The 13,499-nt window shown below is 36.4% G+C and overlaps 1 protein-coding gene across 1 annotated transcript in view; it reads left to right on the top strand.

Annotated features, from left to right (window-relative positions):
* Map3k15 (mitogen-activated protein kinase kinase kinase 15) overlaps positions 1-13,499 on the top strand; it is a 129,455-nt gene that overhangs the window by 89,376 nt on the left and 26,580 nt on the right. Inside the window, exons 12-15 of the mRNA XM_059250048.1 lie at positions 3,842-3,891; positions 6,455-6,550; positions 10,483-10,570; positions 12,371-12,504. Coding sequence (XP_059106031.1) covers positions 3,842-3,891; positions 6,455-6,550; positions 10,483-10,570; positions 12,371-12,504 — 368 coding nt within the window. The remainder of the gene's footprint in view (positions 1-3,841; positions 3,892-6,454; positions 6,551-10,482; positions 10,571-12,370; positions 12,505-13,499) is intronic.

The following is a 13,499-nucleotide window of genomic DNA, read 5'->3' as shown; positions in this document are numbered from 1 at the left end:
GGAGAGCATGTGTGTGTGTGTGTGTGTGTGTGTGTGTGTGTGTGTGTGTGTGTGTGTGTGTGTTTATGTATAATAAATATAAAACAAGTACAATTTTGGGTTTTTTTTCAAAAGTTAGATCATAAGGGCCAGGTGGTGGTGGCACTTCTTTAATCCCAGCACTCAGGAAGCAGAAGCAGGCAGATCTCTGTGAGTTCAAGGCCAGCCTGGTCTACAGAGCTAGTTGTAGGGCAGCCATGGCTGTTACACAGAGAAACCCTGTCCTAAAACAAAAAAAAATAGACTTTAAGGAAGTAGATACAGAATATGTAAAGTTCCTTCATATTTCTCAAACCTTGCCCCAATTTCCATCTCCATCTCTAGTGATTTGGTGAATATCCTTCTATCCTTGCCCCAAATTCACTTGTATATGCATAATATACACACACATATTCCCTATTTTACACACACAGACATTTTACATTATGGTGTGAACATACAACATATATTTAAATTAAAAAATTTGTATTTATTTGTGTGTGTACACATATGTGCATATGTCATAACTGGCAATTGATGGTCAAAAGAACTTTCAAGATGTGGTTCTCTCCTACTTTGAGATTTGAGGATCAAATTTAAGTCATCAGGTTTGTGCATCAAGTGCTTTTACATTGGCCTAACATATTTTTTTACTTTTGAAACTTGTTTTTAAAGATTTCTATACATCATGGGCAGTTTTTCACAAAACACACACTCAACTACCTGATTTTTAAAATGCCATATTCCTATGTTTTCATATTGTATGGTGTGTTTCTTGGTCTAAATTAACCTACTTTATTTCACCATTCTTATTGATACCTAGTAAGATTCTTCCATTTTTCACCCTTGCCAGTGATCTTAGAGATGGGTGCCCTTGACTCAAGTATGTTTATAACTTTGATAGCTACTATCAAACTTATATTCATACTAACAATTATAATTGCCCATTATAAAGATTACAGAATGCTGAGCTGGGACTTCAGGTTTGTGGTAATAGAAGTATCTTCATCTGTTTATGTAAAGTATTTCATTGGGTTTTTTCTTTCATAAATTCTGCATTAATGAAGCACAGTACCTGTGACAAGCACATTAGATAGGTTTATTTGCTATGCGTGTGTTTCCATGGAGTATGGGGAGACTTCTACCATTAGCTGAGCAAAGGAAGATTATTTTTCTCCCTGTTAGCAAAAATGAGAATGATTATGATGTCAGGTAAAAATACGCATTATCTTCACAAATAAAACACAGCATTGTAAAGTAAACAGAGGCTCAAGTTCAAATTAGAAATGCCTTAGCAAATATAGTCAAATCTCAAGTGAAGGCCAGTAATCTTGTCTAATGTTTAACTCTGGAGTAATCTTCTTGTTGAAAATACAGTTAAAGAAACAATCATTAATGAGGATGAGCTGCCATGATGTGCTTGTATTTTTCCTGCACTATGTATATTAAATAATGTGAATGCAAAAGAGAGAAATTGTGTGTGTGTGTGTGTGTGTGTGTGTGTGTGTGTATGATTTATGTATGTACAAGCACATACATATATAGATATTTCTCATTTGAAAAGTACACACGTTTTATTTAATTTGCCTCCTCTTTGTTCTTCTAAAATTTTGTCATTGAAGTACAGGTGGCACTCCCTAATCTGAAATAGTCCAAAATCTGAAGTTCTTCAACTGCTGCTAGTCACAGAGCTTTAGATTTTGGAGCATTTCAGAATTCAGATATTTAGATCAGAGATGCTCAACTATTAAAGTCTATGGATATATTGCAGAATCTGAAACATTTCTGAACCCCAATATTACAGACTGGGGAAAGTCTATCTGTATTATATATACATGAAAACATGTTCAAATCATAAATGTATGATGTGGTGAATTTAAAGGTGAATGCACTTCAGAAGTCAGCATAAATCAAGGAGTAGAACATTAGTAAACCCTGCCCCAGTTCCCTTTAGGCAGACTTCTGAAAGCCATTTCCATGTCTTCAAGATAGAAGTTCCTGTTCCAATCACTAAATCTCCTTACTTTCTTTGTACCGTGGATGTTACTATCAGTGTGGTAGGAACTTCAAAGTTCAGATCTCTAGTCTCGTAATTTCATTGATAGAAATGTGAAATAACCTCATATTTTGACAGATGGTTGTAGAAAAACCTAATGCTATTAAAGCAAAATAGTTTTGATGTTATGGAATTCTACCAATGTGGCCTCCTTCGTTTGAATCCTGGAATGGTTGCTGGCTCTTAAGTGAAATTTCCTTTGGTGCATGTATCTCACTAATTGTTAATATCTTAAATTTTTCTTAGTAAGAAATGGAAAAGAACTAATCTCACAAAGAAAGTTTTTCTTGACAATAAAATGTTTTGTTAAGTTCTTATACTTGTCAGAGGAAATGTCAGAGAGATAGAAATTTTATGTGCGTTCATTGCAATTTTGAAAATCTGCAGATTGTGAAAAGCAAGAATGAATTGCCTAGAATGAGATGACACTTTTTTTCACAGTTGTATTTTTCCTGGTGGCATATGTATGGGTGATGGGAAGAGAACACTCATATGCATGCATACAACTTCATGTAATGTCACTGCAAAATGAGACTAAATTCCTGGTTTATTAAGAATTCAAACTCATTGGAAGTATGAGGCAGTAGTGTGCTGGGAAATACTAACAACCAACTGCCTTGGAGTTCAGGCTGAGTTGTGGAGTTTGATTATTTCTGTGGTATATTTAATCCCAAAGACCAATTTCCAACAACCTTAGGAAATCCAAGTGAATTTTCCTATTTAAAATTATTTTCTGCAATTATATGTTGGTGGTGCCGTCTTTGGCTTTTCTGAAACTGTGTTTTAGACGTTCCTTCTAAGGCTTAACTTTATGCAACTTTTAAGAGCAAGAAACGGTGGTGGAGGGAAGGGACAGTTGTTTTGAAAGTTGAATCTTGGTATATAGTGAAACCCATTAGTTTTCTTGCCATGCTGTTAAAACAGCCCCCAATTTTAATATTTTAACATGATAAAATTTTGTGTATGCCTCATGCCATATCCAGGTTAACAGAAGACCTCATACCATCTTGGAATAGCTGGATAAAAAGAAGATAGAAGATTGCAGTAGGGGTTTGGGGGATACTCTGTTTGTTTTTATAAGAAGGAAATGTGCTTGTTATTGGGGAAATTATTTTTCATTTACTTTTTGGATATAGGCTCTCACCCTGTAGCCTTGGGTGGCCTGCAATTTACAATGTAGACCAGGCTAGTCTTGAATTTGTGGCAATCTTTTGCCTCCTTAGTGCTGGGATTACAGGCTTGTGCCCCTCTGTTCAGCTTTCATAGAGGTTTTTATGGGCTTCTCATACCCCACTGGTAAGGACTCTGTTATATGGCCTCATCTAACTACAAGAGAGACTGAAATTTGGGTTAGCTCTGTGTCCAGGGAGAAAGTGAAATGAAGATAAATGAGTTTTGTCAGTCTTACTTCTCCAAATATTTTTATAAGCCATTCAACTGATATGGGCTGTCTTAAGGCGATTTCAGAGTTTGCTTACTGTGTTGACAGAAGATGAAAGACTACTCAATGTGTGTTTTTGTGTGGGTAGTGTATCTATCTCAAGCTATGTATTTCAAATTTATATTGTTTACTCTAAACTGGATCAGAGACACAAATTTTCATATCTCAGAATATGTTATGTGATCCAAGTTATGCAAAGTATATGGCTCTAACCCTTAATCACTGTTGAAAAAAAACTAGAAAAAAAAATTGACTATAGGATGAAACCAAAAAATGATACTTTATTGAGAAAAAATAAGCTATTGACTTGTCTTTGATACTTGCAGAAACAAATCCATGAGTGGAATTTTACACCCCCTTCTATTAAGGGAATAAGGTAAGAGCACAAGAGAAAATATAACTGCTATCTGTTTAAATACAAATACTATTGGTGTTTAATGTACTTTGATGTTTCCACATATTTGTAAGATGTGAGTCTTTATTTTTAACAGAACTAACAGGCTATTTATTTTCTTTATTGTTGCCCTATTTGAAGTTCATAGTGTGATGCTAGTAAGGGCCTCCTGACTTGTAATATGGTAACTTTTCTCATCCGGTAGAAGAAATGATTGGCTATCAAACTTTAAAGAGAAGTTCTGTCTCTTGGCTGAACAAAGAATATCTTTTTAGAGCCAAATGTTCAAGTGCTCACCACCATCATCCCCTAAGGGCTGAAGTTAGAAGTTACTTGAGTCTAGTATTTGAGTAGAGCCTCCTGGACAGAGCTCTAGAGGCAAGGGTACTATTAACAGGGACACAGATGATATATTCCAAGAAGTATGCAACTTGCTTTCGTGGCTTACCCCAAGCCAGACTAACATACCTCAGCTGCCCTACTCAACATGCCAGGATGTCCAAAAGTGGGAGTTGCTATGAAGTAGATAGGAGTTCTCTCTTGGATATGTGACATTGTAAAGTCACTTGGCCTCTGTAGGTTTCTGTTTTTTCTGTTTTAATCAAATCAGGAGCTTAGACTAGAGTTTTCTGTCCTTATTCTAAATATAAGACTTAACTCAGAAACCACTAAATGAATCCCTAATTACCTTCACACCCAGCATGATCCTGTCCTGAACACATCAGTGATTAAATAAAATAATGGTGTACTTGGATAATATTGCCTAGAAACTACAAAATAGTGCAAAAGACATTTTCAAGACTGTCTTATGTGAAACAATGTTGTACAAGAAGTTGTAGTCATGACCTTCTGTTTTATATATCTTCAAGGAGATACTTCTAGCTGCCAATTCAGCAGGGATTTACAGAGGGCTGTGACTCAGACTTCAGGACTAGCATAACGTGACAGGCATGCTTTGGATCCTATGGTAGTTATTTTTTTATAGATTAGTTTTTCAGAACTGGCTCATTTATAACCTAGATTTAATTTGTTTTAAATCACCTTGAGCTGTTGCTGTTTTAATACATCTTTTTGTGTCATCTATAGCATTAAGAATAGTTTAAGAAATGTTTGTTTTATTGGGAGGCGAAAGCAGGAGAATCATGAGTTGGAAGTCCAGCTGAAGCTACATAACAAGCTCAGCACCACCCTGAGCTGTACAGCAATACCTTGTCTGAAAAGAAAGAGACAACAAACAGGTTCTTGGTCAAAAGAAATGGCAAACAAGGGGCCAGATTTGTGGCTTCATTTGTTTAAAGAGCTAATTGGATAGATGGTAAACTGGCCTGATTTCTCTGTAGTACCACCTGGCAGAATGAGAATCATTTCACATTGACCCCATATGAATGAACTTTCTAACAGCAAAATCTATAAGTAGATAGAGTGTGATGACTTTCATTTACTGGATGCATTTAAGCAAACTGAATATTGCTTGTTTGAAGCCCTGTAAGTCAGGTCCAGACATTGGGTGGAAATAGACTAGAAAACATTTAAAAGTCTTTCTCAAGTTTATGTTGCGTGACCATGAATATTGTGTCCTGATACTTTCCAAGTGTAAAGATTCCTTTGAGACTATAATTATTTCATAAATACTCTTACCTTTCTGTTTCTGTAAGATTATAAATTCCTAGAAGACAGAGATAATATTTTCTAACCTTTTCTGTTGCCCATGTATTCTTTGCCCCGAATGTAGAGGAATCTCTTGATACATGTTAAAGTCAATTGATAAATATATTTGCAATATAAATGCCTCTAATTTTAAATTTCATGGAGTAAGTAAAGGCAAATTGTGGGTGTATTTTCTAAAAGATTAATGAATCATTGGGCCTAGAGAGATGGCTCAGTGGTCAAGAGCACTCACTGCTGAATTCAGGTCCCAGCACCCATGTTAGATGGATCACAATCACCAGCTCTGTAACTCTAGCTCTGAAGGATCCCACAGCCTTTTCTGGTCTCTGCAGAACCTGCACAGAGAGGCACATACAATTATGCATTTTTTTTTTTTTTTTTAGTTTTTCGAGACATGGTTTCTCTGTGTAGCTTTGCGCCTTTTCCTGGAACTCACTTGGTAGCTCAGGCTGGCCTCGAACTCACAGAGATCCGCCTGGCTCTGCCTCCCGAGTGCTGGGATTAAAGGCGTGTGCCACCAACGCCCGGCTCAAATTATGCATGATTTAAAAATAAAATTAAAGTAATGATTAATAAAATCAGGAACTTAGAAAATGAAAGAAAATCTAAGGTAGATTTTTTTTTAGATTTTCTTTACAAATTAAAAAAGCATCAAAATGTGTGTGTATAGGCATTCTCTTTGTTGTTGTTATTGTTTTTTTTTTTTTTGAGACATGGTCTCTCTGTGTAGCACTGGCTGTCCTGGAACTTGCTCTGAAGACCAGGCTGGCCTCAAATTCAAGGATCCACCTGTCTCTGCTTCCCAGTACTGGGATTAAAAGCATGTGCCACCACAGCCAGCTTTGTATAAGCATTCTTATGTTTTGAAATTTTACAGCCTATCCAAATTTGATGAGCGGTGCTGTTTTCTTTATGTCCATGATAATTCTGATGACTTTCAAATCTACTTTTCCACCGAAGAACAGTGTAATAGGTGAGTTATAGCTAATTTACATATGTGCAACAAATTTATGACAGATGATCTTAAAGGATCTTTATTATAAAATGTTTATTAACTGTACTATCTTTCTTGAAATTTTAATTCATAAACAGTTGTTTTTACAGCATTGAGATAGAATCCACATATATTGTAACCATGCAAAGTATATAAGCTAATGATTTTAATGAAGTTCCAGGCTTTTACAACCATCACAATGTAATTTGATAATATTTTCATTATTCCTAAAGGAAACCCAGTAGCAGTTAATATTCACTTACCATTTTCTCCTATCTTCACCCTCTATAACTTCAGCCCTATACTATACCAACCTACTTTCTATGAATTTGTCAATTTTGGACATTTGTGTTCATGTTGTGGCATAATGTGTGGCCTTTCATGCCTGGCCTCTCAGTAGCATCGAGTTTTCCATGGCATACCAGTATCAATACTTTGATGCCTTGAGGGGCTGAGTAACAGTACTCCCTTGTATATCTAATGGTGCATTTTATTTGTCTGCTTATCAGTTGCTGGTCATGTGTGATGCTTCTATCTTTTGAGTTATTGTGAATTTTGCTTCTGTGTACATCCATATGCAAGTTTTGTGAGTACACAAACTTGTAGATTTATGGCATCAAAATACTGAATTTTAAGGTAACTTTTTTCCCACTTTACATTCCCATTAGCAATATGTGAAGGTTCCAATTTCTTCACCTCCCTGTCCCTTCATTGTTTGTTCTTTTAGTTCTAGCTATTTTGATCGATGTTCATTTGAATTGCATTGTGTATTTGGATTGCATTTCCCTAATGACAAATGATTCTAGGCATCTTTTCATGTGTGGATTGGACACTTTTGTATTCTCTTTAAAGAAACATGCATTCAACTCCTTTGCCCAACTAAAAAAATGTTGAAAGCTGTAGGAAGGTCTCAATAAAGTAGTAAGAATTTCCAAATATGCTTTACCTAGAATTCCTCAATGCTACCCTTTGGTACAGTCATGTCATCTTGTTTCTATATGCATATGCTTGTTTTCTCTAAAATAATGAAGAGTAAGCCATAGAAATAATGCTGCACTGCCTCTAAATATTCCAGTATATTTTCTAAAAACAAGGAATCTTCTTCACTTACATACTTACTATAGTTACATAATTAGGAATTAAGATGGCCATGGGATTATAATCTAGTACAAAATTGTATTTATTTTCCTCCTAATGCTTTTTATAGCAAAACAAGGTATTTTACCTTTGGTTTGCAGTCCAATCTAGAATCATATGCTTCATTTAGTTTCCATCTTTGCATTATAGCCTTCTCTCATTTTGAAGATTTAATACTTTCAAAGAGCACAGGCATTATATGTTGTGTAGTGCTTTAATTTAGGTTTTGTTTGCTGTTTCCTCATAATTATATGTGTATTATGTATTTGGGGTAGGAATAGCACAAAAAAGATACTGTATATTACTTAGTGCCTCATATTAGAGGATACTCAGTGTCTTTGTGTTTCTATTTCTATGAAGAGACACCATGACCACAGCAACTCTTACAAAGAAAAACATTTAATTGAGGTGGTGGCTTACAGTTTCAGAGGTTCAGTCCATTATCATTGTAGTAGAACATGACAGTGTGAAGGCAGAAATGGTGCTGGAGAGGTAGCTGAGAGTTCTACATCTTGCAGGCAATAGGAAATGGTCTGGCTCACTGGGCGTGGCTTGAGTATATATGATACCTCAAAGCCCGCCTCCACGGTGACACACTTCCTCCAACAAGATCATGCCTACTCCAATAAGGCTACCTCTTCTAATAGTGCTACTCCCTTTGGGGGTCATTTTCTTTCAAGCCATCACACTTAATAGTTTTGTGTTATTCCTGATGATGTTAACTTGAATCAGCTAGTGAAAGTGATGTTTGTCCAATTTTAGTTGGGCTATTTGCCTTTTTATTATGGTTTACTTATATTTACTTATATATTCTCCATACATACCCAGATGCACTTTGCTAAGACTTTCTTCCATTCTTCGGTTGTCTTTTAATGTCACTGATAGTATCACATATAACACAAACATTTTTTATTAAAGAATTTTTTATTCATTTTACATACCAATCACAGATCCCCTTCTCCTCCCTCCTCCCACCCCTCCTACCTCCCCCCAACCCACTCCCCCATTCCCTCTTCCAACAAGGCAAGGTCTCCCATAGGGAGTCCACAGAGCTTGGCACATTCAGTAGAGGCAGGTTCAAGCCCCTACCCCCTGCATCAAGGCTGTGCAAGGTGTCCCACCATAGGTAATGGGCTCCAAAAAGTCAGCTCATGCACCAGGAATGGATCCTGATCCTACTGCCAGGGGGTCTCTTAAGTAGACAAAGCTACACAACTGTTTCGCCTATGCAGAGGGCCTAGTCCAGTCCTGTGGAGGCTCCACAGCTGTTGGTCTAAAGTTCATGAGTTCCCACTAGTTTGGCTTGGTAGCACAAACATTTTTAATTATTAGCTTTATCCATTTTTCTTGTTATTTGAGTTTTGTTTATACTTAAAAGTTTTAGGGACTGGAGATGGCTCAGCACTTAAGAGTACTTGCAGAGAACCCACAACAAGCAGCTCACAGTCACCTGTAACTCCAGATCTTGGGGATCCATTGCCCTCTTCTGGCCTCCATGATCACTGCGCACACATGGTATATGTACTGATTAGCAGGGACACAAACACACATAAATAAAATAATATTATTTGCCTAATTCAAGGTACTGTATAGTTCTTTTTCTTGTATAAATTTAACAGGCTTGGCTGTCATATTTAGATCTCTGGTTCATTTTCATTCCTTTGACTTATATACTTATTGTTCAGGGGTACAGGGGGCTCATGTGAAGGAGAGAGGACAACTTGCTCCAATAGGCTTTCTCCTTCCACCATATGGATCCCAGAGATTAAACTTAGGTCTTCAGGTCTGGCAGCAAGTGACTTTCCCCACTGAGTATGTCACCATCCCTTTAATTAATTTTTAATATACTATAAGATAGGAATATATCTGAACTTTTGTATGAGGTATTTGATTGTCCCAATACCATTTGTTGAAAAGAATGTTCTTTTCTCCATCAAATAGTCTTGGTACTCTTAGAAAATGAGTTGGCCCTCTAAATTTATAGAACTTGCTTCTGGACTTCTATTCCATTGATCTACATATCCATCCTAACTGGATATAGCCTATTCTTATTTTATGTGCATCTGTGTTTTATCTGCTTGTATGTCTGTATGAACTGGAATTCCAGACAGTTGTGAGCTGCCATGTGGGTGCTGGGAATTGAAACCAGGTCCCCTGGAAGAGCAGCCAGTGATCTTAGCCACTGAGCCATCTTGCCAGCCCCTGATAATCTTTTTCTATCCCTCCCTGTCCTCTGTTGTCCTCTGCCTTTGGTAATTATCACTCTATTCTGACCTGAAATCAGTCTGTCAAAAAAAACATCTGTACTCCTAAGTTTATCTCAGCACTTAATGGCCAAAAAATGGAAACAGTCTAAGTGTCCATCAGCTGATATATGGATAAAGAAATGTGGTACCTATACACAAAATGTGGTTGACGCTAGTCTATGTATAGAACCTACAAAAAAATCTTCAGTTTACTAGAAGAGAAACTGTTCTTCTGTTTTACATATGTGCTGCATTTAAGAGAGGTACTTTGGAATCAGGTAACCAACTAGTTGATAGAAATACTTCAGACTTAGTATTTCTAAGTAGAGGACTTAGGCATCACGTATGTTTTGAACTAGATTAGGGAATCACCAAAGTACCATGTCAAATCAAGAGTAGAATGATTGTTTTACAACTTGTAGAAGTTTATTTTATGTTTAGGTACAATATAATACAATAAGGTTAAGTTAAACATAAGGGGAAAGAGTGATCCTGATGAGTGGTATTCTGTGGCATTTGCTCTTCTAGATTTTGTTCTTTGGTAAAAGAGATGCTAAGCAATGGAGTGGGCAATACAGTGGAGCTGGAGGGAGAGGCAGATGCAGACACCTTAGAGGTAAGTCACAGAAAATCCAGAACTAGGAAACCATCCTTTAATATACCTTTGGTGCTTGAAGAAAAAGTCCCAATTTTCATGTGAATCCTCTATTGAATATAGTTAAAGATACCTTTGAACCAGCCAGACATCATTGTCCATGGGTCTCAGAAATTAAGTTTAAAGTGTCTTTGTAGAAGAATCTTATGATCATGGGATCCTGTCAGAATATTTAAGAAAAATGGCCATGGGTTACATTAAAGTTTTCTTTTTCTAAGTTAATAGTACTTATGAGACTCTAAGAGAAATAGCTGACAAGTTGAAAACAGATTTTTGCCTAAATAGACTTTAGTTATATCCATTTGCACATGGTATATTAAATATATCAAAGTTTAAATCACTTTAAGGAAAGTGACATTATCATAAACTCATTTGGACAGCACAGTTGTCTACAGTGACTATATCACTTATTTGTGTTTTAATCTTGCAGTCATTCAAATTTGCCACTAATTCAAGTTCTCCCAGTAATTACAATTTCTTGAGATTTTATTATATTTTTGAAGTTATACTGACATTAATTTCTTAAGATTCTCTTCAAAAAGTATCAAAAGGGTTCATTTTAGTAATTGGGTCAGGTACAAGAATTCTTAGCTTACAATCAAAGTGTATTGCAAAAGTGAAGTCAGTGATTCCCTTTAAAGGCAACAGATGTGGGAAAGAGAGAAAGCTGTGAAATAAGTCTGACATTGGAGACCCTTTAGTCATCTTCATTGTGTATTCATTGTCATGAGCATCTTAAGAGGGATATAGGAAGGAACATACACGTCATTCATTGTATAAATTGCTCTGGGGTAAGTAGAAATAGTAGAGACATGCCAAACCCCAGAAATATTCATTGCTTTCTCTCTGTTCTACATGAGAGTTACTTAGACATTGTCACCTTTGTTTTAATCATTACCACGAATAAATTTGAATTCAGCTGCATGTTGTTGTTTTCACTTTACTATGTATGTGCATGCTATGTGTGGAGGTCAAAGGATAACTCTGGAGTTGATTCTCTCCTTCCTTCTTTCTTTGGCGTTGGGGGAGTTGAACTCCAGTCACCAGGCTTGCACGGTAAACACCAATACCCACTGAGCCATCTCACTGGCCTTGTTTTTGCTTTTTAAGACAGCATTTTCTCTGTAGTCCAGGCTGACCCTGAGCTCTCATGAACTTGTCTTAGCCTCCTGAGTGCTGGAATTATAGGCATGTGCTACCACATCCAGCAGGGCCACAACAAGTTTTGATGATAGGGCAGGTGAAACAGACTAGCAATCCTAATTGTAAAATGTATCTGCAACATGTGCTAGAACTATATGACTGAGAGGGGGTCATCCCAACATGTGTATACGTTATTAAGATGTTAACTTTTACTGACTTTTAATTCTTTCCCGGGCTATTGAAAGAGTTTTGTTTCCTGACAAGTTGATAAGCGATCATGCAGGAAGATACTGATTTCTGGTACTTAACATGCTTAGAAAGTTTTAAATTGCAGCATTAAAATGGTGAAAAATCTCCAAAAGGTAAGCCAGGTAATTTACAGGTGAGTCTTATTTTTTTACTTTCCTGAAATTACATTTCATTAAGTCATTCTATAAATACATGAACAAATGAGAATAATTGTTAAATGAAAAGTGTGTAGCCTAAGAATCATATTTTGCTTGGCACTCAAATAATGCTTTATAGTTTTGAAAACTTGTTAGATAAATTTTGGGCTTCTCTTCAATAAGTTGTGTTTTGCTTTTTTTTTTTTTTGTCCTGTTGTTTTACCTTGTTTAGTATGAGTATGACCATGATTCAAATGGGGAGAGAGTTGTCTTGGGGAAAGGCTCCTATGGGATTGTGTATGCCGGCCGAGATCTCAGTAATCAAGTACGAATAGCCATCAAGGAAATCCCAGAGAGAGATATCAGGCAAGTTGGGACCGCCTTTAGTATTATACATTTTCTATCTCAACAATCTGTATCCCAAGCCTATCACTGATGGTGTAAGGATTTAATCTGTGTCAACAGCATGGTGTGGCTACCTTATGTTGTCAGAACTTGTAATGCTCTTATTATAAGGGTGATCTGCTTTTATTCTCTTATATTAGAAATACATTGAGAAAAATCAAACTACTTAGAAGTTTGTGGATTAAAGAATGTCATATTTCAAAAGAAAACTATTTCTACCCACAACTATGTCTGAAATTTTACATTTTATGCAGCTATTTGAAAATATTTTAAAATGTGACTGAGAACTTTTTTTTCTCTTTGTTTTTCAGTGCTGGGGATAGAACCCAGGTCCTCGAGCATGCTAGGCAAGCACTCTACCACTGAGCTACATCTCCAGCCTTGACTGAGTGCTTTTAAATTTACACTCTAACAATTGAAAATGGCTATGATTTGTCTGGAAATGTCATTACAGAACTTAAATGCAGTTAAAAATCAGAGTTTGACAATAGAAATTTTGTTAATAACTGTGGTCTTTAACCTTACCCATAGATTTGGGGCTGTTTTCCTACCATCAGTACTACAGCTTAGCAATTTTATTATTACATTTTTTTTAATTTTTCATACATTAGATTTTAATCATATTCTTTCCCCTCTCCCAAGTCCTCCTAGTTCCTCCCTGCTTCCTTACCCACCCAACTCCATGTTCCTAATTCATTTCATTTTAAATTTAAACCTCATCTAAATCTAAACAAAAGCACAGCAGTACTTACTGTTGAGTGATTCTGTAGAGAAGCTACACATGTAATCATGACCCCAACAGAAATAATCATGGGCCACAGACACATCCATCATAATTGGCAGTATTGCCTCCAGCTCTGGGTGCTAATGGATATGTGCATACATCTCTCCATCTAGGTGATCACTGTCTGTGTTCTACAGAATTTCTAGCAACTGTATGACCATCCATTCATTCA

Source organism: Peromyscus eremicus, chromosome X, assembly GCF_949786415.1.
Source record: "Peromyscus eremicus chromosome X, PerEre_H2_v1, whole genome shotgun sequence".
In the NCBI taxonomy this organism is placed as follows: domain Eukaryota; kingdom Metazoa; phylum Chordata; class Mammalia; order Rodentia; family Cricetidae; genus Peromyscus; species Peromyscus eremicus.
Note: the sequence above shows the minus strand (reverse complement) of the source record. Positions and strands in the feature narration are given on the sequence as shown.